The sequence below is a fragment of the Gigantopelta aegis genome, chromosome 6 (genome assembly GCF_016097555.1).
Source record: "Gigantopelta aegis isolate Gae_Host chromosome 6, Gae_host_genome, whole genome shotgun sequence".
Taxonomy (NCBI): domain Eukaryota; kingdom Metazoa; phylum Mollusca; class Gastropoda; order Neomphalida; family Peltospiridae; genus Gigantopelta; species Gigantopelta aegis.
Genome location: NC_054704.1, coordinates 12,734,745 through 12,762,065, shown reverse-complemented (window position 1 = coordinate 12,762,065; position 27,321 = coordinate 12,734,745). Strand labels below are relative to the sequence as shown.

The window sequence follows — 27,321 nt, the reverse complement described above, 5'->3', positions numbered from 1 at the left end:
ATTTATTCTGTAATCTTCTAGTTTTACTCTCATGACTCAGTCTTTTGAGTTTATTTCTACTTTCACCTTGGATGTAGGCTTATGCTTATGCTTCCCTTTTTATTTTATCAAATTTTAACTGGTTGCAAGTGTTATTCACACATCAGTAGTGACCATGACAGAGTAACCATCAAACACTCTGTGAATTAGTCTGACTGAACTAACCGAGTATCAGCTGGAATACAGCAGCTGTATTCAATGGGTGGCCATGGTAAACAGGCAGCTGTCACTGAGCAAACCCCTGGAATGTGGAGTGTGACATAAAGACAATTAGAACATTCTGAAGTCAAGACTCAAAGTGTTCATAATAAAGTCTCGCTCATACAAATAGTATATAGTTAAAGACTGAAGATATTGCTAAAGTCATGAGTCTGGAATTTAAAGTTCATAAGCATGGGTAAAGGTGAACCTCAGAGTAAAAGGAAAAACTTGACCAGCGATGAAGTTGGACGTTATTTCATGCTAGTTATGGATCTCTGTTAGAGTACTGCGTCGCGTACATCGGTTCACGGTTGCGTATGGCGACGCGGCTACAGCCAAGATGCTGTGCTGTGCACCCAAATGGCCTTAACGAGGCCACTTGCGTGGACATATCGATCGGACTTTAAACTTTTAGATCTGCGTTCAAAATTTTATGTCGAAATTACTTCTTTTTAAAAAAATAGTATTAAATAGTCCGATCCTCTCTTCTTTCTCTTATTTAATTTTGGACTGTCCTTCTAAAATGCTCCAAATTATATAAATATTCGGCCGAGCAGTCAATTCTTTTTTATTTTTGGCTTGTAACCTTTTTTTATTTTATTTTTTTATCTATTAACTTCTTTACTAATTGCTATTTTCAAAATTCTTCCCAGTTTCAACCCTCCCACCCCTTCCATCCCGAGTCAGGCCACCGATCTTATCGGAGGTCGGACTCGGGATGGGCGTGTTCGAAACCCTAGTGGTATATGGGCACGTTAAACTAGTTATCATCATTATCAGAGTAAAAGAAATAAAGGATGGGCTAAGTGTTACTATTATAATCATTCAGATCTCTAGAGTTTACTGTCATATTATTAAACATTGATCAATTAATACATGTATGCTGGTTTGTTACAGGAAAACTCCCATGGGCCAAGACTTCACGGAGAACATGAAACATAAAGTCTGGCTCAGAGTGGGACTCGACGATATCGAAATTGTTAAAAGTAAGTGAGACAGATAATAAATCAAATATAGGTCAGTTTCTTTTAGTGATCAGGTAAACATTGAAAATACATTGATGTGTTGGTAATGTACATAATAAAGAACATTAATAACATTAACATTAAACACTGAATGAAATGTATTTATATATTATTGTTTTCCCTTTTGTGCTCTTTTTTATATTTTGTGATGATTGAAAGTAATTGAAACAATTTTTGTATCTTGCAGCCCAGGGCTCTTTAACCCGGAGACCAACAATTGACCATGACCAGGTGGAAGATGACCTGGCAATACTGTCACAGCTGAGTGAACTCGCTAGCAGACTGTCTTGTCAACACCAGGTCACATTCATATACTTTGCAAATACATAGACAAAGACAATTTTTATGTCCCTTTTTATATCCCGCATTTAGCAGGCATGTGATATATTCCCCCATACCTCTTTGCAATCAAAGGCTGGATTTCAGTTTGAAACTTCAAAATCTCACACATCGTATGTTGTAAGGTCCTTACCAATGACCCCAAATATTGTGTGTCTCCCAACCAATGATATTGCTTCATTTTGAAGAAAGCTATTATGCCATGTTATTTACCACTTGGCAAAGGAAATTTGTCTCCTAACATGGACACTGCTTTCAGAGCATAGCTTGGCACTTAATGTTTATTGCCACAATATTGTGTCATGCATTGTAGTTCGTAGTCAGTAGCAGCGTATGATACCAGCAGAGAAAAGAAATAAAACAATTCCTCACCATAAAGGTTCATCAGTTATACTATAGTCCACTCTGTAATTAGTATATTAATAACAAAAAAATGCTGTATACAATGGGTAGTCCAATATTGAGGAACATTGACCATGTGTCTACTGTGTATACATGTGTATGTGTAGGGCCTAATGGTACTTTCAAACTTACAGCAATATGATGCAAAATATAAATAAATTTCATTGGTTAATTAATGATCTTAGATTGGAGGAGACCCAGATAGGAAACAGGGGTGGTGCTTGTCAATTTGACGTTTTCAATATTTGCACTAGTAATGGGTAAAACCTCCATGGTTCACCAAGCAAGCACGAATCTGACATGGCATGCTCCTGATTAAACGTCCGGTAACATTTTGGGGGATCCTGTCCCATTCCTCTTGGAGAGCAGAGCCTAATTCAGGCAAATTGGTTGCCTGACATTCTTGGAAACGTCGTCGGATGATGTTTCTGGGCTTAGGGCTGTCCATGGTAGTGTGGTGATGTTCTGTTGCTGCAGGTATGCACTGACCAGTAGACTACAGTGAGCACAGGCATTGTCGACCTGAAAAACAAAATGGTGTTCAGCCTTATGTGCAAAGGGTACAATGATCAGTGTGAGCGAGGATGTTGTCACAGTAGTACTGCCCAGTTACCCTCCCATGAGCAATATGCAGCTGGGTTCTGGCAGTCATGGTGATGCCACCCCACACCATAATGGACCCTCCTCCAAATGAGTCATGAGGACGAATGTTGATGTTGGCGTAGCATTCATTGGGACGTCGCCAGGCACACTGTTGTTGATCATGGAAGCCTGTTAGCCCAATGTCTAAGATGTGTACATCACTGACGTCTGATATGTCTCGCAGTCAAATGTGGGGTAACGTAGGGTCGACATGCATGGATGTTACTTCTATGCAGTCTGTTATGAATAGTCTGACCAGACACTATAACGCCAGTTATAACACAGAGTTCTCTTGCAATTTGATTGGCTGATTGACCTCGATTCCTCAACATGTAAGTCCTAATGAAGTGGTCCTAAACCGGAGTTGTGGCCCTTGGCCATCCTGAACAGGGACGATCATCTACATTTCTAGTTTGTTGATATCGGGCCCACAATGACTTATTGTGACACATTATGTCTACGGGCCACAATTTGCTGGGTAATGCCAACTTGGAGCATACCTACAGCTCTGAGACGTTCTGACATTGGAGACACTGTATTGAAAAATTACACAATGTTATTCAGAATGTGACGGCAAGGTTATTATTTAGTATTCCAGTAAAAACAAAAAATAATTTTGTCACAGTGTGCACACAACGTACACACAAACTAAGTGTTCAGTTTCTAATCACACCCTTCGCACATGCAATGTCATGTCACATGCTTCATGATCAAAATAATCGGTGCATTTTTTTATGCTTTTTTGAGTGAGAACATTGTGCACTTATTTTGAGTTTTATATCTCAATTCATTCTATAATTATTGATATTTGAAATGGAATATCCCCTACTTTTTTTAACAGTATATTTGTGTAATCCCTTATTTCTTTCACACATGAAAACCTACAACTTATCTTGACATGTCATTGATGCTGTATTTTTATAGACAGAGATTTAGTTTTTTTGACGTTGTTACCTGTTACACGTATTTGCAAAAATATAATGTATATATGTATTTTTTGCCTAGTTGTTGGTTTTTCCAAGTGACGATTAGTGATGGCTATTAGCATTTGACAATGTTCGTTATTTTGCTTGTAACCTGAGCTGTTGTTGATTGCAGAATTTAGAGGATGTGATTAAAGAGATGACGTCCATGTTGAACAAACAGTTGGCCGAGTGCTCTACCCGCAGTTCCTTACCAGACTCGAACAAGATGGAACTTCTTGTTACAACTCAGTAAGATTTCATTGTTCACTTCTATCATGACAGTAAAAAAATAAGTTTACAGGGATGTGGTCTTTCAACTTTTAATCAAATTTCAACATTTGTTTGGCTTAGAATAGTTTTTGAAAAGTAGATTGGATTTCATCTGACCTTTCTTCTTCTGCTTTTCGTTCCTTATCTGACCTTTAATTGAGTATGGTTCAGATTGGATTGGAATTTTACCGTTATTAATTACTGGGCAGATTTCAACTTTTTAAAAATCATCTCAGCTTTTATTTTTAGCTAAGTACCATGTCCCTGATTTATCAAAAATGGTATTCTATTTCAGTGATAGAAATAAGCAAAATTTTTCACTAGTCCACTGGACAAAAACATCTAGCAATCGACTTGTCCACCAACATTTTCACTTGTCCAAATAAATAGTTTGTTGTATTCAAGTACAAGGACGATGTTTTTCATTGCTCAAAATGAAACTTCATTGAACATTTTCACTTGTCCAAATAAATAGTTTGTTGTATTCAAGTACAAGGACGATGTTTTTCATTGCTCAGAATTAAACTTCATAGAACATTTTCACTTGTCCAAATAAATAGTTTGTTGTATTCAAGTACAAGGACGATGTTTTTCATTGCTCAAAATGAAACTTCATTGAACATTTTCACTTGTCCAAATATATAGTTTGTTTTATTCAAGTACAAGGACGATGTTTTTCATTGCTCAAAATGAAACTTCATTGAACATTTTCACTTGTCCAAATAAATAGTTTGTTGTATTCAAGTACAAGGACTATAAACTTCATTGAACATTTTCACTTGTCCAAATAAATAGTTTGTTTTATTCAAGTACAAGGACGATGTTTTTCATTGCTCAAAATAAAACTTCATAGAACATTTTCACTTGTCCAAATATATAGTTTGTTTTATTCAAGTACAGGGACGATGTTTTTCATTGCTCAAAATGAAACTTCATTGAACATTTTCACTTGTCCAAATAAATAGTTTGTTGTATTCAAGTACAAGGACTATAAACTTCATTGAACATTTTCACTTGTCCAAATAAATAGTTTGTTGTATTCAAGTACAAGGACGATGTTTTTCATTGCTCAAAATGAAACTTCATAGAACATTTTCACTTGTCCAAATATATAGTTTGTTTTATTCAAGTACAAGGACGATGTTTTTCATTGCTCAAAATGAAACTTCATAGAACATTTTCACTTGTCCAAATAAATAGTTTGTTGTATTCAAGTACAAGGACTATAAACTTCATAGAACATTTTCACTTGTCCAAATATATAGTTTGTTGTATTCAAGTACAAGGACGATGTTTTTCATTGCTTAAAGTGAAACTTCATTGAACATTTTCACTTGTCCAAATAAATAGTTTGTTGTATTCAAGTACAAGGACGATGTTTTTCATTACTCAAAATGAAACTTCATAGAACATTTTCGCTTGTCCAAATAAATAGTTTGTTGTATTCAAGTACAATGATGATGTTTTTCATTGCTTAAAGTGAAACTTCATTGAACATTTTCACTTGTCCACTGGACAACAACCAGGGAACATTTTGTTTGTCCGAGCAGATTGTCACTTGTCAGGACAAACGGACAAGTGCTAATTTTGAACACTGTATTTAATGGTTACATTAAAATGATAGACCCTAGTTATTAACACTATGACATATTTTTCACTAATAGAGCTGTTTTTGATAATTTAAGTTAAAAGTTACTGACATTTTTATTGTTTAGAATATCCATTTTTGTATATTAAAACATTTTCACATTAAAACAAACAAAGTTACTCTGACTTCCATTATTTTCTAGTTTGTATTTTGAGACATTTAATAGATATTATCACAGATGAAACCCGTAACAAGGATTTTACCTTTTTATTGCTATTTTCAGGGAAGGCATTTTGCACCTTGTGATAGCATTCCCTTCAGCTGACAAGAAATCATCATGGGAATGTTTGTTTTATGATGCAAAGCAGAAACTTGGTAAGAATGGCTTTTTTCACTTTATTCATATGTATTATTCACAAAGCTTTTTCTTAAAAGAAAAGAATGTTTATTAATTTATTTAAAACTTGAAAATCAAATGTTTGTTAGAAATTGAAACTTTTGTATGCTTGTCTTAATAAATAAATTCCAGTAAAACACTGAATATGTGGATATATACCGTTTATATTTGCAAGGATATATTTTGATCCTGATCTTTTGGTTTATGCTTTTGATACACCTCGAAACCAGACCGTCTGAAAACTGGAATTTATTCAAAACAGGACATTTTGCACAGTTCCTTTTTAAATATAAGTAGAGACTGGGGACACCTTACAACCAGACATTTTACTTCGTCCCGTGCTGTCCCTTTAAATACATGCCAGACTGTACTCTGATTACAATACACCACCACCATTGCATAATTAATCAACTTAAATGATAGAGAATAATAATGTTGGAAAAAGGGCTTGATATGATTTTATGTATTATTCATATATTCACTTTTTTTGTTTTGTTAGCCCTTCTCTCCGACAAAAGGGCTCCTGAATTTCTCCAGCCACTACAAATCACAAAGACTCGAGCTGGCATGCAGGTGGGTTATGTGTGCTAGTTAGCACTTTATTTTATTACCCATATGGGCAGAGAGATGTGCAGAAAGAAAAGTGATCTTTTCATAGGAAAAGAAAACAAATTCTTCCACCATACGTTTTAATGCCATAAGTCCTGTCAACAACTAACTTACGTCATCAGCGATACGTACATCACTGCTATGACGCAACGCTGTCTCTTGTTCTCAGCTTGCAAACTTATTTTCAACAACAGTATTATTCGAAAATCTTCCATAAAATAATAAATATTGAAAATGGGTAATAAACAGAATATCCAACTCACTACTCGGCTATACCGTTTATCTTGCACTCGTGAATTGGTGTTGTCCTTCCCGAGTCTTTGGCCAGGCTCGGTAAGGACAACAACAATTCACGAGTGCAAGATAAATAGCATTGCCAAATAGCGAGTTGGGGATTCTTTAATTCTACATACCATCAGTCTGTCACATTTGTGTTGAAAAAAAGATGAAAATTATTCAAATACATATTAAATGTTTAGCATTTATATTGGTCTTTTAAAAATGTTTGACAACAGGAAACATGAAAGACAATTTTTAAAACATGTTTTACTGTAGTTTTTTCCATAAACTAAGAAAGAAACAGAAAAGAAAAGTTCAAATATATGTGTGTATTTAAATAAATTAATAGCATTTTTGTGGATCTATAAGGCACAAATTATATAAAATTATGAAGCCTAGAGATGAGATTTTGTACTAAACTCACTAATGTTTAAATATCAGTGAATTCCTAAAAAAACAAAAAAACAAAAAAACAAAAATATAGGTAGTTCAAAATACGTTTAAATATATATTTGTCCTTATCCTGATCTGGACACCTTCTGAAATGATGTAATTTTCTGCAAAGGATCTAAGAATAGCATTACGTTTTTAAATGATTTTTAATCGGAATCCAGTAAGTCCTATAACCACGGAAACTTTCTGTTTATATGATAATAATCTTTGTCAATCATTTTTTATTATTTATCAACAATGTTTCAGATTCGAATCCCCCACTGTATTCTTTGTAATTTATTTCATATATCTTTTATCTTTGAAGGCCTACATACTTTAATAGTCTTTTGTAAAAAGTTATTTTCAGTTACTAATTTTTTGAAATTATTAATTACTCTGATTTCATATTCGAGGTAGGTTATCATAGATTTAACACTGCAAAATGTCATTTAATACCGAACAGGTCAGCGTGAGGTTTTAAATGTAACATTTAGTGGTGTTCTACATACGACCGTAGAACTTGGTACAAATATTTAATCTTATCTATTTTATTAACATATGTAAAGGAAATTCCATAAACAAGAATAAATAACATGTTTGTTTGAAATTTAATAAATCACCCCCCTATCCCTCCCAAATAAAATTCAATCGTCTGCTATAACTAGGCTAGAGTATTACACAGCTATTTTTCTATTTCTTCTTGTTAAAACTGCAATTTGTGTACTTATTTTCATTCTTTTCTTGTTCTGGCAACTGTACATACATTTCTTCTTCAAACCAGTCTGGATTTATATCAAAAACTTCCTGAAGCATACGGATGTCAAAGGCACCCCTTTGTTTGGCTGACATCTTTGTAAATACCGCATTGTATTCATACGCGAGTAAAGCAGCCTAATTAAATGTTAGGGTGTTCTCCATGATTGATCACCTATGATTTAAGGTAACTGGCCAATCAGAATTAAGTATTTTCCAAAGTTGTGGAAAATATTTTATATTTACATTTTACTTTTTTAAATTGGTTTTCTTTATGGCTTGATATTTCTTGTTTTTGTGTTGTTTCGTTTTTTGTTTGCTTATTTCTGACTGTTCTAAGTGAGGCAAATATACCTGATGCATTTTTGTCCTTCTGTGTTTACTGTATGTTAAAATCTATTGCCAGCATGATGGCAACTGTCATAATAATGACCTTCATTTTTTAAATTTAGATTATTGCTTATATTATTATTGCATGTTTACTAATTTAGTACCTGTTACATCAATACACAGTGTTATATATTAAATCTGTAACATGTTTTAAGTGATTTATAGATTTATAAATTAAATTAAGGAAATACTTTCCATTTTGAAAATTATTATTTCTCGTAATATGATCATACTAAAATAAAAAGGTATTTGGAAAAACATATGCCGGGAATATTAAATTTGATATTTATGTTAACAGAATAATTATAGTACGTACTAAATATCTTCCAGAAGGAAGGAAAATATGTTTTATTTAATGACACACAACATTTTAATTATGGTTATATGGCATCGGACATATGGTTAAATATGTACTAGATGCACTAAACATCAAAAGCACTCATTCATTGTTAATGTATTGCATTCACAACATCTAGTTTTGGGTAATTCAAGTACATAACTACTCAAAAGAATTTAAGGGTTAGACGATATTTTCGACATTATTTTCTGAATGTCAATTATATTAGCAAGACCATAATGTCACGCATGGTATTGTTCCATTTTGACGAAAGTGGGTCTAAGCAACCCATAAATGAATTAAAATCCACTGTCATTGACACTGTCGACTAGTTCTAATGGCGAAAATATGCTTACATTTGCACATAAATTAGGGCGAAAGTGAAAGGTCTGCTAAGTGCCCATAACTTGCTTTTTCACAAAGCGCTTCATTTGCACGCTTTGCACATGTATTCCATGTTCCCAATGCTGAATTTCCGTATAATTGGAGCTTGCGTTCGTGTACGGTGCACACTCCAAATTCGACAATGGTACGACTTCAACTGACTATCGAAGATCGAGGAAGGGCTATTGCTTGGCTTCAGGATGGCAATACGCAACGAAATGTTGCTCTGAGACTTGGTGTCAGTCAGAGTGTCATTGGCCGACTGTGGCAATGGTACCAAGCAACGAATTCTGTTCGAAATCGTCCACGTTCGGGAAGACCCCGAAGCACTACAAATAGAAAGGACCGCTACATCACCAATATGGCTCTACGTCAACGCACAACCACTGCACGCCGATTACGTGACAATCTGCGGACTGCGACTGGAACTCGAGTGTGTGATCAAACCATACGCAATCGTCTGAGAGCCAATAATCTACGCTGCCGTCGCCAGGCTGTTCGACCACCACTCCTACCACGTCACAGAACGGCCAGACGTCACTGGTGCACGCTTCATCTGCGGTGGCAACGTGTTCAGTGGGGTCGAGTGATGTTCACTGATGAGTCCAGGTTTAGTCTCCAGTTCAACGACGGTTGGGTTTGTGTTTACAGACGTCCTGGGGAGTGCTTCGCTGACGTTAACGTTAGACAACGTCACCGGTTCGGTGGTGGCAGCATCATGGTGTGGGGCGGCATCTCTATCCACCACAGGACCCCCCTCTATGTGGTGGATGGCAATCTGAATGGAATCCGCTATCTGAATGAGATTATCCGGCCGTTGGTTCTCCCAGGCCTTCAGCAGATTGGCGGCGGGGCAGTTCTGCAGGATGACAATGCCAGACCCCACCGCGCCAGGGTGGTAACGGACTTTCTCAGACAACAAGGTATCGCCAGGATGGATTGGCCAGCATATTCGCCTGACTTGGCCCCAATAGAGAACGCCTGGGACGAATTGGGCAGGAGAGTTCGGGATAACCATGCCCCTCCGGCCAACCTTCGTGATCTGGGTCAACTTCTTATGACAGAGTGGCAGGCCATTCCCCAAGAGTTCTTCAGACGTCTGATCAACAGCATGAGGCAACGATGTGTCGAGTGTATTCGCGCCAGGGGTGGATTCACACACTATTAAACGAATGTTCTAATGTGTAAAATCCATGTTTGACAACCTTCAACTTTGACAGCATGTCATGTGACTTTCTTGTATACAGTGACGTTTATTTGTGGGTTTTTGTAAATATGGAACAATAAATAAAAAATTTGGTGTAGTTTACATCATCAATCTAATACACTCTGAAACTTATTTGGTTATAAATTTTTGACCCTTAAATTCTTTTTAGTAGTATACTATAAATGTGCCGTCTTTTGACTTGGATAAATAAAGTCAATCATGTCACTAGGTTTTTAAACTATCAACCAAATTATGGATTTTTTTGAAGAATGTTCTATTGTGTTCTATCTGTGAAAGTGTATTTGTTTGAATCGAGTTCAGGCCTGGTGCTTATAAAACTTTTAGAGTCTAGACTCAAGACTAATAGAGTGACAACATCATACAAACTGTATGCGTGTGACATCATTAATGATTGAAGAAGTTTGTTTTGTTTAACGACACCACTGGAGTACATCAATTAATTAATCATCCGCTATTGGATGTCAAACATTTGGTAATTCTGACTCGTTGTCATCAGAGGAAACCCGCAACATTTTTTTCTAATGCAGCAAGGGATCTTTTATATGCACTTTCCCACAGACAGGAAAACACATACCACGGTGTTTGTCCATTAATGATTGAATCTGGACTCTGATAGTTTTATAAGCACAATCCCAGTACTAGGTGGTTGTATCTTCTTCAAAAACTATTCTGATTCAGTTTGTTTTTGTATTTGCTTATTAAAAACATTGATGAACACATCATACCCACTTGACTGCATTCAATTCCATAGCGCGATATCCCAAAAAAAATTCTGGCAAAAACCCTGGCTAATGGTTTTATCGTTTTGTGTTTTGTTTGTTGTCTCACCATAAGTTGAATTTGCAACCTTCATATTGAAAAACAAAAATAGTTAGCATGCTTGTTGTCTCCCTTTGTATTCCTTCTTGGATGATGTACAATACCCAAGCAAAAACATTTGAATAGCACCAGTTATTTGAAATTTTAATTTCTATTGCTGTTGGTGTATGTTTGCCGTGACTGCTGCTGCATGCTACTTCTAACAGGGAGATAGTAAAACACTGTGGGCTTGTTATCATTGCAGTTTTCCTGTGCCGCTCCCATAGATGGGCTCAATGCTAACGGGTTTCGCGATGTGTGGGTGTGTAACTCTGACGGCTACGTGGGTCACATGTGCTTGCTGAGTCTTCAGCCCGAGCCAATAGTCACCCTCAATACACCCGTCCCAGGATGCAATGCTCGCATTCTCTGTATCTGTGCTGTTCCTGCTTACAGTGGGGCATTCAGAAGGTAGGACTGCTTGCCGCATTATGTCTGTCACAAATTATTAATCTCCAGCAGGTTAATGTTATTTACTGAATGGTGTTTGCCATTGATAGTAATTGTCGTAAGTACAGCATTACTGGTTGACTTTAGGTGTAGAGGGGTGGTGGTTTCTTTTCATTTTCCATTTTTTGCCCAGTGTGTGTTAATTTTCATCTCCAAATACAAAATAAACTTAAATGTGGTGATTTTATTTCATAATAAATATTTGTTGTTTAATGAGATTTGCAGTTGGGGTATTTTCATATTGATTTACCTAGAAAAAAATTAATTTGGCGATTTCTATATAAAAAAAAGAAAGATAATTGAAGTTAATTTTACTTTTTAACAGAAGTTCAAAACCAATTAATGAGTTTGTGCTAGTTGATATTTAAATACATGTTATTAGTTGTCTCAGGTCTAGTTTGGTTGTGGTGCCATCAGTCAAATAGATCTGCTTCTGCTGGGTATGCTTCTTTGTGGGAATAGCGGGTGCTGATTTGGGTGGTGGTCTAGACCACTCACCCCACCAATATTTTAGTCGTCATTGATTTTACATTTGTTTAGGATGAGGAATCCTGTTTATCACCACAACCAAAAGTACATTAATTACAGTCCCCATCCCAATTAAAAATCCTTGATATGCGCCTGTACAACAGGCTTTTTATTATCTTCATTTATTTATTTCATAACTAGAGTACAAATATTTGAGGTATGTCATATGTAGAAGTCTACCCACAAGGAAATTTATGTAAATGTTTATTATACTGTTGTATTAAAAGCACTACAAATTTAAATTCATGAACCAGTCTTGCCATTGATGTAGCCAGGATTTTACACTGGGAGGGAGAGCCAGCCACATTGGGGACCACCAACACTGTCTGTGAGTCGTGTTTTGCCTTATGGGGCAACAGGCAAATATAACATGTTATGTGGTGTGGGAAAGTGGTGCCCCACACCCACTCCTGGCTACATGAGCTCATGATGTAGATGTTTAATTTACCTTGGTGTTTAATTTGATTAAAAAAGTAGTAAAAAATTTCTTGTGAAAAATAATTTAAACACACAAACCAGTGGTATAGATGTTGATTATTGGTGTTTAATTTCAGAAAAAGCAGTACAAAATTACGTCAAAAGAAGCACGAGTGCAACTCTTCGCCCTGCGAGGGTCCCCGTATTAACATCGAGAAGGCCGAGGAGGATGAGGACACCCTGAACGAGGACGGCTACCAGTCGGACTCGGAGTCGAGTGACGACGAACCCATGTCTTTCAATGCGCGCACACAGGAGCTCTACGTGGAAGGTGACAAACATTCAGCAGTACTTCACTTTGTATTATGTTAACTGGGTTTTTCATTTATAATAGTTTTCACAATATCTGAATCTGAAATTCTGGTGGGCGGGATGTAGCCCAGTGGTAAAGCACTTGCTTGATGCATGGTCGGTCTGGGATAGAACCCCGTCAGTGGGCCTATTAGGCTATTTGTCATTCCAGCCCATGTATGTACTAGCCTGTCTGTGGGATGGTGCATATAAAGATCCCTTGCTGCTAATCGAAAAGAGTAGCCCATGAAGTGGTGACAGCCGGTTTCCTCTCTTAATATTTATGTGGTCCTTAACCATAATATGTCCGGTGCCATATAACCATAAATAAAATGTATAGAGTGCATAGTTAAATAAAACATTTCCATCCTTCCTGAAATTCTAAAAAAATTACCATTATGATATGATGTAAGTTCTTAAGTTTTTAAGTGTGTATCACATCTCTGCTAGGATTAGAGTGAAATATGAGTTCTAATGTGTTGTCTGGATTACAGATGTTCCCTCAGATGATGATATTACAAAACGACCGGCAGTGTCCCCTCTCACACGGAGTACCCCCGACCCGATCTCAACCACTGGAAGCTGGGTGCAGGACGCCCAGAAAAGCACCATGTGGCTCGGAACTGAAGATGGCTGGTACACGTTTACCTGTAATATGAGACAAAACAGTAATTAGTAGACTCACAATATAGTAGTTTGGAACTGAAGATGGTTGGTACACGTTTACCTGTAATATGAGACACAGACAGTATTAGTAGACTCGCACTATAGTAGTTTGGAACTGAATATGGCTGGTAAGCGTTTACCTGTAATATGAGACACAGACAATAATTAGTAGACTCATACTGTAGTAGTTTGGAACTGAAGATGGCTGGTACGCGGGTTACCTGTAATATGAGACACAGACAGTATTAGTAGACTCACACTATAGTAGTTTGGAACTGAAGATGGCTGGTACGCGGTTACCTGTAATATGAGACACAGACAGTAATTAGCAGACTCACACTGTAATAGTTTGGAACTGAAGATGGTTGGTATGCGGGTTACATGTAATATGAGACACAGACAGTAATTAGTAGACTCACACTGTAGTAGTTTGGAACTGAAGATGGCTAGTATGCGGGTTACATGTAATATGAGACACAGACAATAATTAGTAGACTCACACTGTAGTAGTTTGGAACTGAAGATGGCTGGTACACATTTACCTGTAATATGAGACACAGACAGTAATTAGTAGACTCACACTATAGTAGTTTGGAACTGAAGATGGCTGGTACGCGTTTACCTGTAATATGAGACACAGACAGTAATTAGTAGACTCACACTGTAGTAGTTTGGAACTGAAGATGGCTGGTACGCGTTTACCTGTAATATGAGACACAGACAATAATTAGTAGACTCACACTGTAGTAGTTTGGAACTGAAGATGGCTGTTAAGCGTTTACATGTAATATGAGACACAGACAGTAATTAGTAGACTCACACTATAGTAGTTTGGAACTGAAGATGGCTGTTAAGCGTTTACATGTAATATGAGACACAGACAGTAATTAGTAGACTCACACTATAGTAGTTTGGAACTGAAGATGGCTGGAACATGTTTACCTGTAATATGAGACACAGACAGTAATTAGTAGACTCACACTGTAATAGTTTGGAACTGAAGATGGCTGGTACGCGTTTACCTATAATATGAGACACAGACAGTAATTAGTAGACTCACACTATAGTAGTTTGGAACTGAAGATGGCTGGTACGCGTATACCTGTAATATGAGACACAGACAGTAATTAGTAGACTCACACTGTAATAGTTTGGAACTGAAGATGGCTGGTACGCGGGTTACCTGTAATATGAGACACAGACAGTAATTAGTAGACTCACACTATAGTAGTTTGGAACTGAAGATGGCTGGTACACATTTACCTGTAATATGAGACACAGACAGTAATTAGTAGACTCACACTATAGTAGTTTGGAACTGAAGATGGCTGGTATGCGTTTACCTGTAATATGAGACACAGACAGTAATTAGCAGACTCACACTGTAATAGTTTGGAACTGAAGATGGCTGGTACGCGGGTTACATGTAATATGAGACACAGACAGTAATTAGTAGACTTGCACTGTAATAGTTTGCAACTGAAGATGGTACGCAGGTTACCTGTAATATGAGACACAGACAGTAATTAGTAGACTCACGCTATAGTAGTTTGGAACTGAAGATGGCTGGTAAGCGTTTACATGTAATATGAGACACAGACAGTAATTAGTAGACTCACACTGTAGTAGTTTGGAACTGAAGATGGCTGGTACGCGGGTTACATGTAATATGAGACACAGACAGTAATTAGTAGACTCACACTGTAGTAGTTTGGAACTGAAGATGGCTGGTACGCGGGTTACATGTAATATGAGACACAGACAGTAATTAGTAGACTCACACTGTAGTAGTTTGGAACTGAAGATGGCTGGTACGCGGGTTACATGTAATATGAGACACAGACAGTAATTAGTAGACTCACACTGTAGTAGTTTGGAACTGAAGATGGCTGGTACGCGGGTTACATGTAATATGAGACACAGACAATAATTAGTAGACTCACACTGTAGTAGTTTGGAACTGAAGATGGCTGGTACGCGGGTTACATGTAATATGAGACACAGACAGTATTAGTAGACTCACACTATAGTAGTTTGGAACTGAAGATGGTTGGTACGCGTTTACCTGTAATATGAGACACAGACAGTAATTAGTAGACTCACACTGTAGTAGTTTGGAACTGAAGATGGCTGGTACGCGTTTACCTGTAATATGAGACACAGACAGTAATTAGTAGACTCACACTGTAGTAGTTTGGAACTGAAGATGGCTGTTAAGCGTTTACATGTAATATGAGACACAGACAGTAATTAGTAGACTCGCACTGTAATAGTTTCTAACTGAAGATGGTACGCGGGTTACCTGTAATATGAGACACAGACAGTAATTAGTAGACTCACACTGTAGTAGTTTGGAACTGAAGATGGCTGGTACGCGGGTTACATGTAATATATGAGACACAGACAATTTTTAGTAGACTCACACTGTAGTAGTTTGGAACTGAATATGGCTGGTACGCGGGTTACATGTAATATGAGACACAGACAGTAATTAGTAGACTCACACTGTAGTAATTTGGAACTGAATATGGCTGGTACGCGTTTACCTGTAATATGAGACACAGACAGTAATTAGTAGACTCACACTGTAATAGTTTGGAACTGAAGATGGCTGGTACGCGGGTTACCTGTAATATGAGACACAGACAGTAATTAGTAGACTCACACTATAGTAGTTTGGAACTGAAGATGGCTGGTACACATTTACCTGTAATATGAGACACAGACAGTAATTAGTAGACTCACACTATAGTAGTTTGGAACTGAAGATGGCTGGTACGTGTTTACCTGTAATATGAGACACAGACAGTAATTAGCAGACTCACACTGTAATAGTTTGGAACTGAAGATGGCTGGTACGCGGGTTACATGTAATATGAGACACAGACAGTAATTAGTAGACTTGCACTGTAATAGTTTGCAACTGAAGATGGTACGCAGGTTACCTGTAATATGAGACACAGACAGTAATTAGTAGACTCACACTGTAGTAGTTTGGAACTGAAGATGGCTAGTATGCGGGTTACATGTAATATGAGACACAGACAATAATTAGTAGACTCACACTGTAGTAGTTTGGAACTGAAGATGGCTGGTACACATTTACCTGTAATATGAGACACAGACAGTAATTAGTAGACTCACACTATAGTAGTTTGGAACTGAAGATGGCTGGTACGCGGGTTACCTGTAATATGAGACACAGACAGTAATTAGTAGACTCACACTATAGTAGTTTGGAACTGAAGATGGCTGGTACACATTTACCTGTAATATGAGACACAGACAGTAATTAGTAGACTCACACTATAGTAGTTTGGAACTGAAGATGGCTGGTACGTGTTTACCTGTAATATGAGACACAGACAGTAATTAGCAGACTCACACTGTAATAGTTTGGAACTGAAGATGGCTGGTACGCGGGTTACATGTAATATGAGACACAGACAGTAATTAGTAGACTTGCACTGTAATAGTTTGCAACTGAAGATGGTACGCAGGTTACCTGTAATATGAGACACAGACAGTAATTAGTAGACTCACACTGTAGTAGTTTGGAACTGAAGATGGCTAGTATGCGGGTTACATGTAATATGAGACACAGACAATAATTAGTAGACTCACACTGTAGTAGTTTGGAACTGAAGATGGCTGGTACACATTTACCTGTAATATGAGACACAGACAGTAATTAGTAGACTCACACTATAGTAGTTTGGAACTGAAGATGGCTGGTACGCGTTTACCTGTAATATGAGACACAGACAGTAATTAGTAGACTCACACTGTAGTAGTTTGGAACTGAAGATGGCTGGTACGCGTTTACCTGTAATATGAGACACAGACAGTAATTAGTAGACTCACACTATAGTAGTTTGGAACTGAAGATGGCTGGTACGCGTTTACCTGTAATATGAGACACAGACAGTAATTAGTAGACTCACACTGTAATAGTTTGGAACTGAAGATGGCTGGTATGCGGGTTACCTGTTATATTAGACACAGACAGTAATTAGTAGACTCACACTATAGTAGTTTGGAACTGAAGATGGCTGTTAAGCGTTTACATGTAATATGAGACACAGGCAGTAATTAGTAGACTCACACTATAGTACTTTGGAACTGAAGATGGCTGGTATGCGTTTACCTGTAATATGAGACACAGACAGTAATTAGCAGACTCACACTGTAATAGTTTGGAACTGAAGATGGCTGGTACGCGGGTTGCATGTAATATGAGACACAGACAGTAATTAGTAGACTCGCACTGTAATAGTTTGGAACTGAAGATGGTACGCAGGTTACCTGTAATATGAGACACAGACAGTAATTAGTAGACTCACGCTATAGTAGTTTGGAACTGAAGATGGCTGGTACGCGGGTTGCATGTAATATGAGACACAGACAGTAATTAGTAGACTCGCACTGTAATAGTTTGGAACTGAAGATGGTACGCAGGTTACCTGTAATATGAGACACAGACAGTAATTAGTAGACTCACGCTATAGTAGTTTGGAACTGAAGATGGCTGGTACGCGGGTTACCTGTAATATGAGACACGTACAGACAGTAATTAGCAGACTCACACTATAGTAGTTTGGAACTGAAGATGGCTGGTACGCGTTTACCTGTAATATGAGACACAGACAGTAATTAGTAGACTCACACTAAAGTAGTTTGGAACTGAAGATGGCTGGGACACATTTTCCTGTAATATGAGAGACACAGTAATTAGTAGACTCACACTATAGTAGTTTGGAACTGAAGATGACTGGGACACGTTTACCTGTAATATGAGACACAAACAGTAAATAGCAGACTCACAGTGGTTTGACTGAAATAAAAGATGTCAAAAGTATGATAAATTTACTTTTAACTGAATGTTAGTTAAAAATGAATATTTACTGTTGCTGAGTATGCTTGAATAACAGAAAATTATACTGACGGAATGAGGTAAAGGAACACATAAATAGTAACTGTAATATAAATAGTAAATATTGACTATTGATTGCTATCAGAACCCTCCACCATAGTATCAGGAAGTTAACTGTGTTACTGACATTCAGTTGCTAAGTCCTGACATTCAGTCCCTCATTACATCTCTGTATACAGGCATAACTACCCCAGTAGTGAATTGTGTTTAGTCTCAAATGCCATGTGTTCTAGTATTCCTTTCCTGATAAACTATTAATTGTGTGTATCTGTAGTCAGGTTCTTAACCCGAGTTGAGGCCAGGTTGCAGGTCAATGGTAGAATGCTTGTCTGAGCTGTCAAGGGTCACAGGATTGACCCCCACCCCCACATACCAAATTGATTATATAATTCTATCTAGTGTCCTTTGACTTATGAAAAGTCATAAAATGGCATGTCTTGTCTATGCGAAAGGACATTAGAAAGATCTCTTGTTGGTATTGACTATTATAGCTATCTGAGCCAAGTGTAGTAGTGACTATTATAGCTATCTGAGCCAAGTGTAGTAGTGACTATTATAGCTATCTGAGCCAAGTGTAGTAGTGACTATTATAGCTATCTGAGCCAAGTGTAGTAGCGACTATTATAGCTATCTGAGCCAAGTGTAGTGGTGACTATTATGTTGGACACCTAATGGCCACTATTGAAAATGCTGGGGTGTAATTTCACAAATATTCCCTTTCCAATAACATGAGTGTTTTTTGTGTTTTTTTCTATTGTATTAATGTCTCTCTATTTTGATTGTGATATTTTTGCAGCATTCATATCTTCCAATGTACAGACAACATAAAGACAACGAAGAATAAACTGAAAATACAACATGGTTCCCCGGTGTATGGTATTGTGTGAGTAGTTTACATCATTTTAATAGGAGTCATCTGATCAGCTTTACTTACTCATTTAGTTTTGTATTGATATATATTAAGTGAGAAATTATAAACCATACCTGATAATCATTTTAAATACTTATTCATGCACACAACTCACGTTTTTTTCCTTGTCATCTTTGTAGTAAGGGACTTGGAATACAATTAATAATTTAAAAAAATAAATTGAAAAACAAATCAATTTGAAAAAAAAACATTCATACATTAACCTGATCCTCTCTCCTGTGATGAGAATTGAATCCTCTTGATATAATGGACGATTAAAGCCAGTTGATTGGTTATTTGATCCAATTCATGAAGTTGGGAAGAGGTGGAAATGCATTTAGTGAGAGGCCAGGTTACGTTTTACGTAAAAGAGAAAATGATTGAAGTTTCTGTCATATTGTAATAATATGTTATCGAGTTCATAATGGTCATTTACCTATTTGTTTTCAGATATCTTGACAATAAAGTGTTTGTGTCGCTGGCCAATGGTGATCTGATTGTGTACAAGAGAGACTTGAGCAATTGTGAGTAGTATATTACTGTTATGTATTCTTTGAATTTGATCTATGTATTTGTCATTCTTTGTTATTCAGATACATGTCAGTTTGATGACAAAACTCTATTTGGACTTCATCTTGATCTATGTATTTGTCATTCTTTGTTATTCAGATACATGTCAGTTTGATGACAAAACTCTATTTGGACTTCATCTTGATCTATGTATTTGTCATTCTTTGTTATTCAGATACATGTCAGTTTGATGACAAAACTCTATTTGGACTTCATCTTGATCTATGTATTTGTCATTCTTTATTATTCAGATACATGTCAGTTTGATGACAAAACTCTATTTGGACTTCATCTTGATTTTAGGGGCAGAACATAGCCCAGTGGTAAAGCGCTCTCATGATATGCAGTGGGTTTGGGATCGATCCCTGTCGGTGGGCCCATTGGGCTATTTTTCGTTCCAGCCAGTGCACAACGACTGGTATATCAAAGGTCGTTGTATGTGTTATCCTGTCTGTGGGGTGGTGCATATAAAAGATCCCTTGCTGCATTAGAACAAATTTAGCGGGTTTTCTCTGATGACTAGGAGTCAGAATTACGAAATGTTTGACATCCAGTAGTCGATGATTAATTAATCAATGTGCTCCAGTGGTGTCATTAAACAAAAACAAACTCATCTTTGTTTTTGATATGATTTGTAGTGGTAAAAAATATTTTTTTATTGCTGCTGATTGTCAGCATGAATTTTGAGGGCTGGAATAGTAATAGTTTCCATGTTGTGATCGTTTTATTCACAGACTGTCTCTATTTGTTGCAGGTGGACTGTGGGCTGGAATAGTAAGTTTCCATATTGTGATTTTTTTGTTCACGAGCTGTCTCTGTTTGTTGTAGGTGGACTGTGGGACACTGGCTGTCCCTACACTCGTACGATTGGCAGCGTGATGTCTCCCATCACCAAGATGCTGGCCGTGGCGGGCAAGCTGTGGTGCGGCTCTCAGAACTCCATCCACGTCATCAACCCACTCATGCTCACCATCGAGGTAGGTTAGCACAGACGCCATACTTTGTTGTCTGACTTTGTTAAATTTTTAATTATTTTTTAAATAAAGTGTCAATTACAGCAATCTTTAGTAAAATGGTGTCTATGTTATCTGACTTTTTATTTGAGTTCATTAAATTCTATTTTGTTTTAGAGAATGTTTCAACTTGTATCTGACATGAATCTGTGCATGTGATGAAGAGCAGCTGATCGATCACCTGTGTTGCTGATTATATAATATCTTGTTTTAGAAAACATTTCAAGTTGGCTCGGACGCAAACCGATCGGTGCAGTGCATGGTGTGTTCTGGTCAGGGTGTGTGGGTGGCCTCTCAGCAGAGTTCTAAAGTGAATCTCTTCCACGCCACCACATTTGAGTTCCTCATGGAAGTCAGCATAGCCCAGGGAGTGTCTTCCAAACTGCAGTGTAAGTCGAGAGTTAGCTTCACAGACATACATGGTTGATATCACTATTTACATAGCCACAGTCAGGCTGGAATTAAATAGACATTATCTACCTCAATATGTTTTCCATGACTGGTAAATCAAAGGCTATGACTGTTCATGGGAAACTACATATATAAAAGATCCTTTATTATAGTATTTTTCAGGATCCCCAGTGGTGGGAGTGGCTTTCTTCTCTCTCTTGACCAGGTTTCGAAATAACTATATGTTAGACACTAAATACCCATAGTTTAAATATACTGAGATGTCTTTAAACTAGTTATTTGCTTTCAGACAGACATCAATAAGATCTCTGTTTACATTGGCTACAATGGCACTGTTAATAACCAAATTAGCTAACTGCTCATATTTTTTATTTATTTGTATTTGGCTAATAAACTGTTGTACATCTTAATCTGAAATACGCTCTAATTTTTAAAAAACAAGATGCTTTCACACTAGCATTGCTGAAATCCTGACCTCGGTAACCATAATAGTGTGACATTGCCAATGATCTGGGTTAATAGAAGTTTAAAAAAAAGAAAGAAAAAAAGAAGCTTGGTCTATATTTTATTGACATTTGTGTTTGCTGTTGCAGCGGCTGATGATATAATCCGACAGCACAAGGCAGCGTGTTTGCGGATCACCTCGCTGCTTGTGTGCAAGGACTTGCTGTGGGTGGGGACGAGTGCAGGAGTCATTCTCACGATGCCGATACTGAAGATCACATCCACCACATCATTTGGCTCTCTGCCCACCCCAACAGTCACAGGTGAGCTGTTACATCATGTTGTTAATGGGTGGTTTTGTATTGGCATTGTTATAGTCAGAGGACAGTTGTATTGGTCCAAGGATGGATGAATTGTGACCTTGTAATGCAAATTTACTCTATAACATCACAAATTTGTAATGAAATTGTGTCAGAAATTAACAACGTAAAGGTTACCTGAAAGTTAACATCAGCAGGTAAACTCAGTTATTCAACACTCACAACAAAACAATGGAGTCTTTCCAAGGTGATCCATTACAAACATATATACCGATTGCAACTTTCAAAATAGAGAATAATTGTTTGAAATGGTGTTTTTTTGTTTTTAATCTTTACTATATTATTTGTGATACCAGATATACAGTATTTGAAAAACACACCATTTTTCAGGTCTAGTATATGGCCACACTGGCCACGTCCGATTCCTCACCAGCGTGGAGCTGTCGATGGGAGCAGCCAACAAATCAAACAACCCGTGTGCTAAAGACACTCAGGAAGAGGGCATTACGCTTCATGACATTCATAGACGCTCGTCGCTCGCCACAACCACCGCTACCATGGCAACCAGGATGCTGGTGATCAGTGGCGGCGACGGTTATGAGGACTTCCGAAACACAGTGGCTAATGAAGCTGCTGGTAGGGACGACAGCACTAACCACTTGTTACTGTGGCAGGTCTGATAGATGTTTGCCATGTAAGTAGAGAAAACCTAAGTGGTATTATTCAGTAGCGCACTGTGTTGTACATGTATGTGGTGAAGCCCAAGTTAGGCTTTTTCCAAGACTGCAAGTAATTTCATGTATATGTGGATACACTACAAGTCGAGCATTATGGATTTCACTGAGTAAAAATTTATTCTTGTTTTCTTGGAAAAACCACAGCATGATGAGGCTTATGAAGACTTCATGTGTACATGGAAATTTCATGTATATGTGGATCCACTGCAAGTCGAGCATTGAGGATATTATGGATAACAAATTATTCTGGTTTTATTGGAAAAATTACAGCATAGTGAGGTTTCTTTTCAAGAATACCAGAAACTTCATATTTATATAGAAATGTAACCACAGAAGATTTCAGGATTTTCTTGGATAACATGATTCTTGTTTTCATGGAAAACCAACAAGACATGATGAGGCTTTTCCGAGATTACCAGTAATTATATACAGGCATGGAAATAACAAAACAACAGTGGCTTATATCAGATGACCGATTACATGATGTCTACTTAGAAACACAGCAGAATAAGAGTTGTTGCTTTCTGGAATTACAAATAACTGTGTGTTTTTGTTAGACTGAAAGACAAATTACAACTTCTCCGAGACTCAATAACTTCATGTTTGCATGAAAATATGACAAAAACCAATGAAGATGTTTGCTGAGGGTACCATGAACTTCATATTTATCTCTCAGTAAATACATGGAAAGTGCAAAATGTAATATTTTCTAAGGATACCATTGACAACATGGAAGATACTAGATCATGAAAAAAGGCTTTCAATGAAACTACAGTTGACTTCATGTCCACGTGAAGAAAAAGTGATCCCTGTGGCTTTGTGGTATTGTCAGTGAAATAAATGCCATTTGCTCCACTCAGATACACACTGACAAAATACTTAAACCTTTTAACATATCCTCATAGTGGTTATCTCCCCTAAGTTTTTATTGAGATCTGCATCAAAGTTTTAGTCTTATTTCAGAACTTGTTGTTACAGCTTGTGGTCACTTTCATGCACAAGGACTCTGGTTTTAGCTGTCCGATTTGCCTTTGATCATTAATTATAGATTCATTATTGTTCATCAGAAATCCACTTTTAATGAGTTACACAAAACGGGTAGAGAAGACTCAAAAACTCGTGATTGTTGTTAAATTTGATCTTGGATTAGGTGACTAGAATTTTAAAATTGTGTCTGTATCTTTGTGTATCTGTATAGAAGTATGTGCCAAGTGACCTTTTCAGCAAATTAGTGACATGATCTATATCACAGTTGAAATCCAGTCATTGTTAGCATTTTATTTTAGTACTTTGCTAATCAAATAAAGAAAACAAACCGGTTGATAATCATGATATGATTTCAAATTACTCTTGTGGCTTGAGTCTGCCAAGACTATTGCTTGGTGCACACCTTCTGATTAATGCCGACTTGACTGTGGAGTCTGCAGTAGTCTGAAAATATGCACCTGCATACACCAGCCCATGCAACTGTCTAGTCGGGACAAAACTGAAGATTAGATGCGAGTATCACATCACTGTTAATGAATAGGTGTATGCCAAGTATTATTCATATAATGGGTACATTGTGCACCTGACAGTCTGGGTTTATCTGAATCTGAATGATAAAACTGTTCTCTGTGATCAAAATCTTATCTCTGCACACAGCAGTTGAAATAATATTTTAGACAAAGTCGTGCTTGCTTCCACAATCCACTATCAGGTGCTCGTCCTTAAAATGACTGCCACTCCCCATAGAGATCTGTAAAACATTAGTGACTCAGCTGATGGCTTTTAAACTTTGTGTTTAATTTTATATTTTCAATAAGCACCATGTAGTAAGAAAGAATATTGTCAATTTGTCTTTTTTTAAATACAGCATCTGTAATAGTTATAAATATTCTGGATTATTATGTAAACTGACATTGTGACAGCAGGAAACAAGGTATTGAATTAAAAGTGGGAAATTAATGTAAGGCCTTTACCAAAGCCACTGGAGTTATCTTTTCTTTGTTTGTGTGGTTCTGTTATCGTCTCATGTTACCTGACATGATTTGTATTTTTTGTCGGTAGTATTTTCTTTTTAAATATTACAGGTTTCTGTCATATTCTGCTCATTTGAATTTTAAGTGCTTATTTTATGTTATTTATTTTAACATAGTTAACTGATTATTTTTTTTAGTTATCTTTTATGTTTTATGATCTGGAGTTTTTATTTTGCTGCCATTATTAGATAAATGTGAACAATTTGTTATCTTTTATTGACATAAATTATGGAAGGCATCAGAGGTGTCTAATTTTTTTTTTATTAAAGTCAAGCTTCTACCTATAACTGTATATTTTTTATACCAAAGAAAAATGTTGGTGCATAAACTTTGTGTCATATTAGATAATTTCTGAATTGGTCTTTCTTATATTAAGAATAAATATTACCATAATGCAAAGCAACAATGTGAATATATTCTAAATTGTTTTCATTACCTTTAGGCAGGTTATATAGTTTTCTCCTTAAGTAAATGATACAGAGTTTATTGCATTTTATTATTATTAATGGTATTATTTTTTGTAGGAACAGATTGTAAAAAAAAAAAACTATTGATGTACAATACATTTGTTAATATATTTGTTTTACCCTAGTCTTCTTAAACCAATCTTTATTACCTCCTTTGTACCAGTGAGTAGTTCAGAGATGATTGGGTAGATTTGTTTGTCAGTCTGCCATAATAATAAAATTCCCTGATGACAATTTTTTTTAGCATGTCGGCAACTTTAAAATTACATTCATATCTTGAACATACTTTGTTTTATAAAACAGTGTTTTTTTCCCCACCCCCCCCCCCCCCCCCCATTAATTCTTTACATAATTATGCAGATTGTTTATATTTAACAATATGGCAGCAAAAGCAGACTGAATAAGATCTGAGTTAAATTAGTCAAATTTATGCGTTTAGTCAATATAGTTAATATAGTCATTGTCATCTCATGTGATCTTTTATTTTTACCAAGTCTAAATTTTATCTGTTTCCGTTTGTTGTGACATTTGTTTCTTTTATTATTATTTTTTTGTGACTGCCATTTTACATATTCAAAATGGCTACATAAATGATGAACTGTATACTATTTAGGGTAACTCACGGTTGTGAAATATTTCTGTCAACCCTAAAGTATTGTGAATTTATTTGCCAGTAATTTAACGTCTTATTTATTCAAACTGTATATTGTGCACATATATCTGTACAGAAGAACAATTTTGCGAGTAGATAGAGTTAACAAGTTTCTGTATCTTTAGGTTCCCGCTTTCTACAATGTTGATGTACGAGTGAACCATCTATGTATAACTACTTGTTTTATCTTTGTATTTCATCTATTTCTGATGTCCATTTATCATTAATGCTGTCGCATCCACAAAGTACCAGATCTGAAGATCTGTTTACAGAAGTCATCATTTGTTTTTAATTATCCATCACTACTAATAAACATTCATGATTCACATTATTAAAAAAGCTGTGCTATTGAAATAGCTTTTTTGACTAGAATTGGAAAGCTAGTTCTAGAATTCTGTCATTACTTGTTGATTGTTTTTTTTTAGGAGCTGTATTGATCAACATCTTCCAAAATGTAAAGCATTATATTTTATTGATTCATAAATAAAGTATGCTATATATTGTTTAATTTTAGGTTGGGAAGCTTACATAAATGAGAGTATGTAGTTAGTTTCTTTGGCCATATTTCATTTTTAATGGGTTTTTTTTTTTTTTTTTTTTTTTTTTTTATTTTAATTTTGTGTTTTTTTGTGTGTTTTTTTTTGGGGGGGGGGAGGAGCGAGGGGAGTTTGCATGAACATCACAAAGATGTTCAAGGTAGATTAGAAAATTAAATTTATAATAAATATTTTCATTACTAAATTTCAAAATTTCACTAGTCATAAACAATTTTTATCGGACTATTTTCAAAGAATTATATTGTTACAGTTAACCATTAATCAACCTTTCTTGAATTGTTTTTTTTTGGGGTTTTTTTTTTTTGTTACTGTATTATTTTCATTTAGAATTTATGTATGGTTAATTAAAAAAATACATGTATATATTTAAAAATACACATGTAACTTTTTCATTATATCCCCCCCCCCCCCCCCCCCCCCCCCACACACACACAAACCATTTCATTTTTAAAAACAATGATACATTGTTATGTACATGTATGCCTGTACAGTGCCTTTACAAGTATGCGGGTAGAATGGTTGATTATACTGATGGAGTTTTCTTTGTTTTATCACCAGTTTTGTGATGTGCAAATGATGTGTTTTGTCTACTGTCTCACTATAAAATATTCTGTCACTGCCTAATACATGTTTGTAGGTTTTTATGTTGCTGGGGTCTGCTTTCCATGCCAACTTTTTCACAAATGTTGTCAACAGTTCCCACAATAATCTGATTTTATCAAAGTGTGTTTTCAGT

General features: G+C 36.4%; 1 protein-coding gene across 2 annotated transcripts in view; it reads left to right on the top strand.

The window, feature by feature from the left end:
• LOC121375253 (rho guanine nucleotide exchange factor 17-like) overlaps nucleotides 1-26,980 on the top strand; it is a 131,599-nt gene extending 104,619 nt beyond the window's left edge. For both annotated transcript variants that reach the window (XM_041502589.1, XM_041502588.1), the window contains exons 9-22: nucleotides 1,138-1,226; nucleotides 1,453-1,565; nucleotides 3,747-3,862; nucleotides 5,755-5,846; nucleotides 6,368-6,441; nucleotides 11,344-11,549; nucleotides 12,671-12,864; nucleotides 13,379-13,520; nucleotides 19,280-19,366; nucleotides 19,844-19,917; nucleotides 20,792-20,940; nucleotides 21,191-21,365; nucleotides 21,981-22,154; nucleotides 22,542-26,980. In XM_041502589.1, the coding sequence (XP_041358523.1) occupies nucleotides 1,138-1,226; nucleotides 1,453-1,565; nucleotides 3,747-3,862; nucleotides 5,755-5,846; nucleotides 6,368-6,441; nucleotides 11,344-11,549; nucleotides 12,671-12,864; nucleotides 13,379-13,520; nucleotides 19,280-19,366; nucleotides 19,844-19,917; nucleotides 20,792-20,940; nucleotides 21,191-21,365; nucleotides 21,981-22,154; nucleotides 22,542-22,831 (1,975 nt within the window). In that variant the 3' untranslated portion in view covers nucleotides 22,832-26,980. The remainder of the gene's footprint in view (nucleotides 1-1,137; nucleotides 1,227-1,452; nucleotides 1,566-3,746; nucleotides 3,863-5,754; nucleotides 5,847-6,367; nucleotides 6,442-11,343; nucleotides 11,550-12,670; nucleotides 12,865-13,378; nucleotides 13,521-19,279; nucleotides 19,367-19,843; nucleotides 19,918-20,791; nucleotides 20,941-21,190; nucleotides 21,366-21,980; nucleotides 22,155-22,541) is intronic.
• The last annotated feature ends 341 nt before the right edge of the window (nucleotides 26,981-27,321 follow it).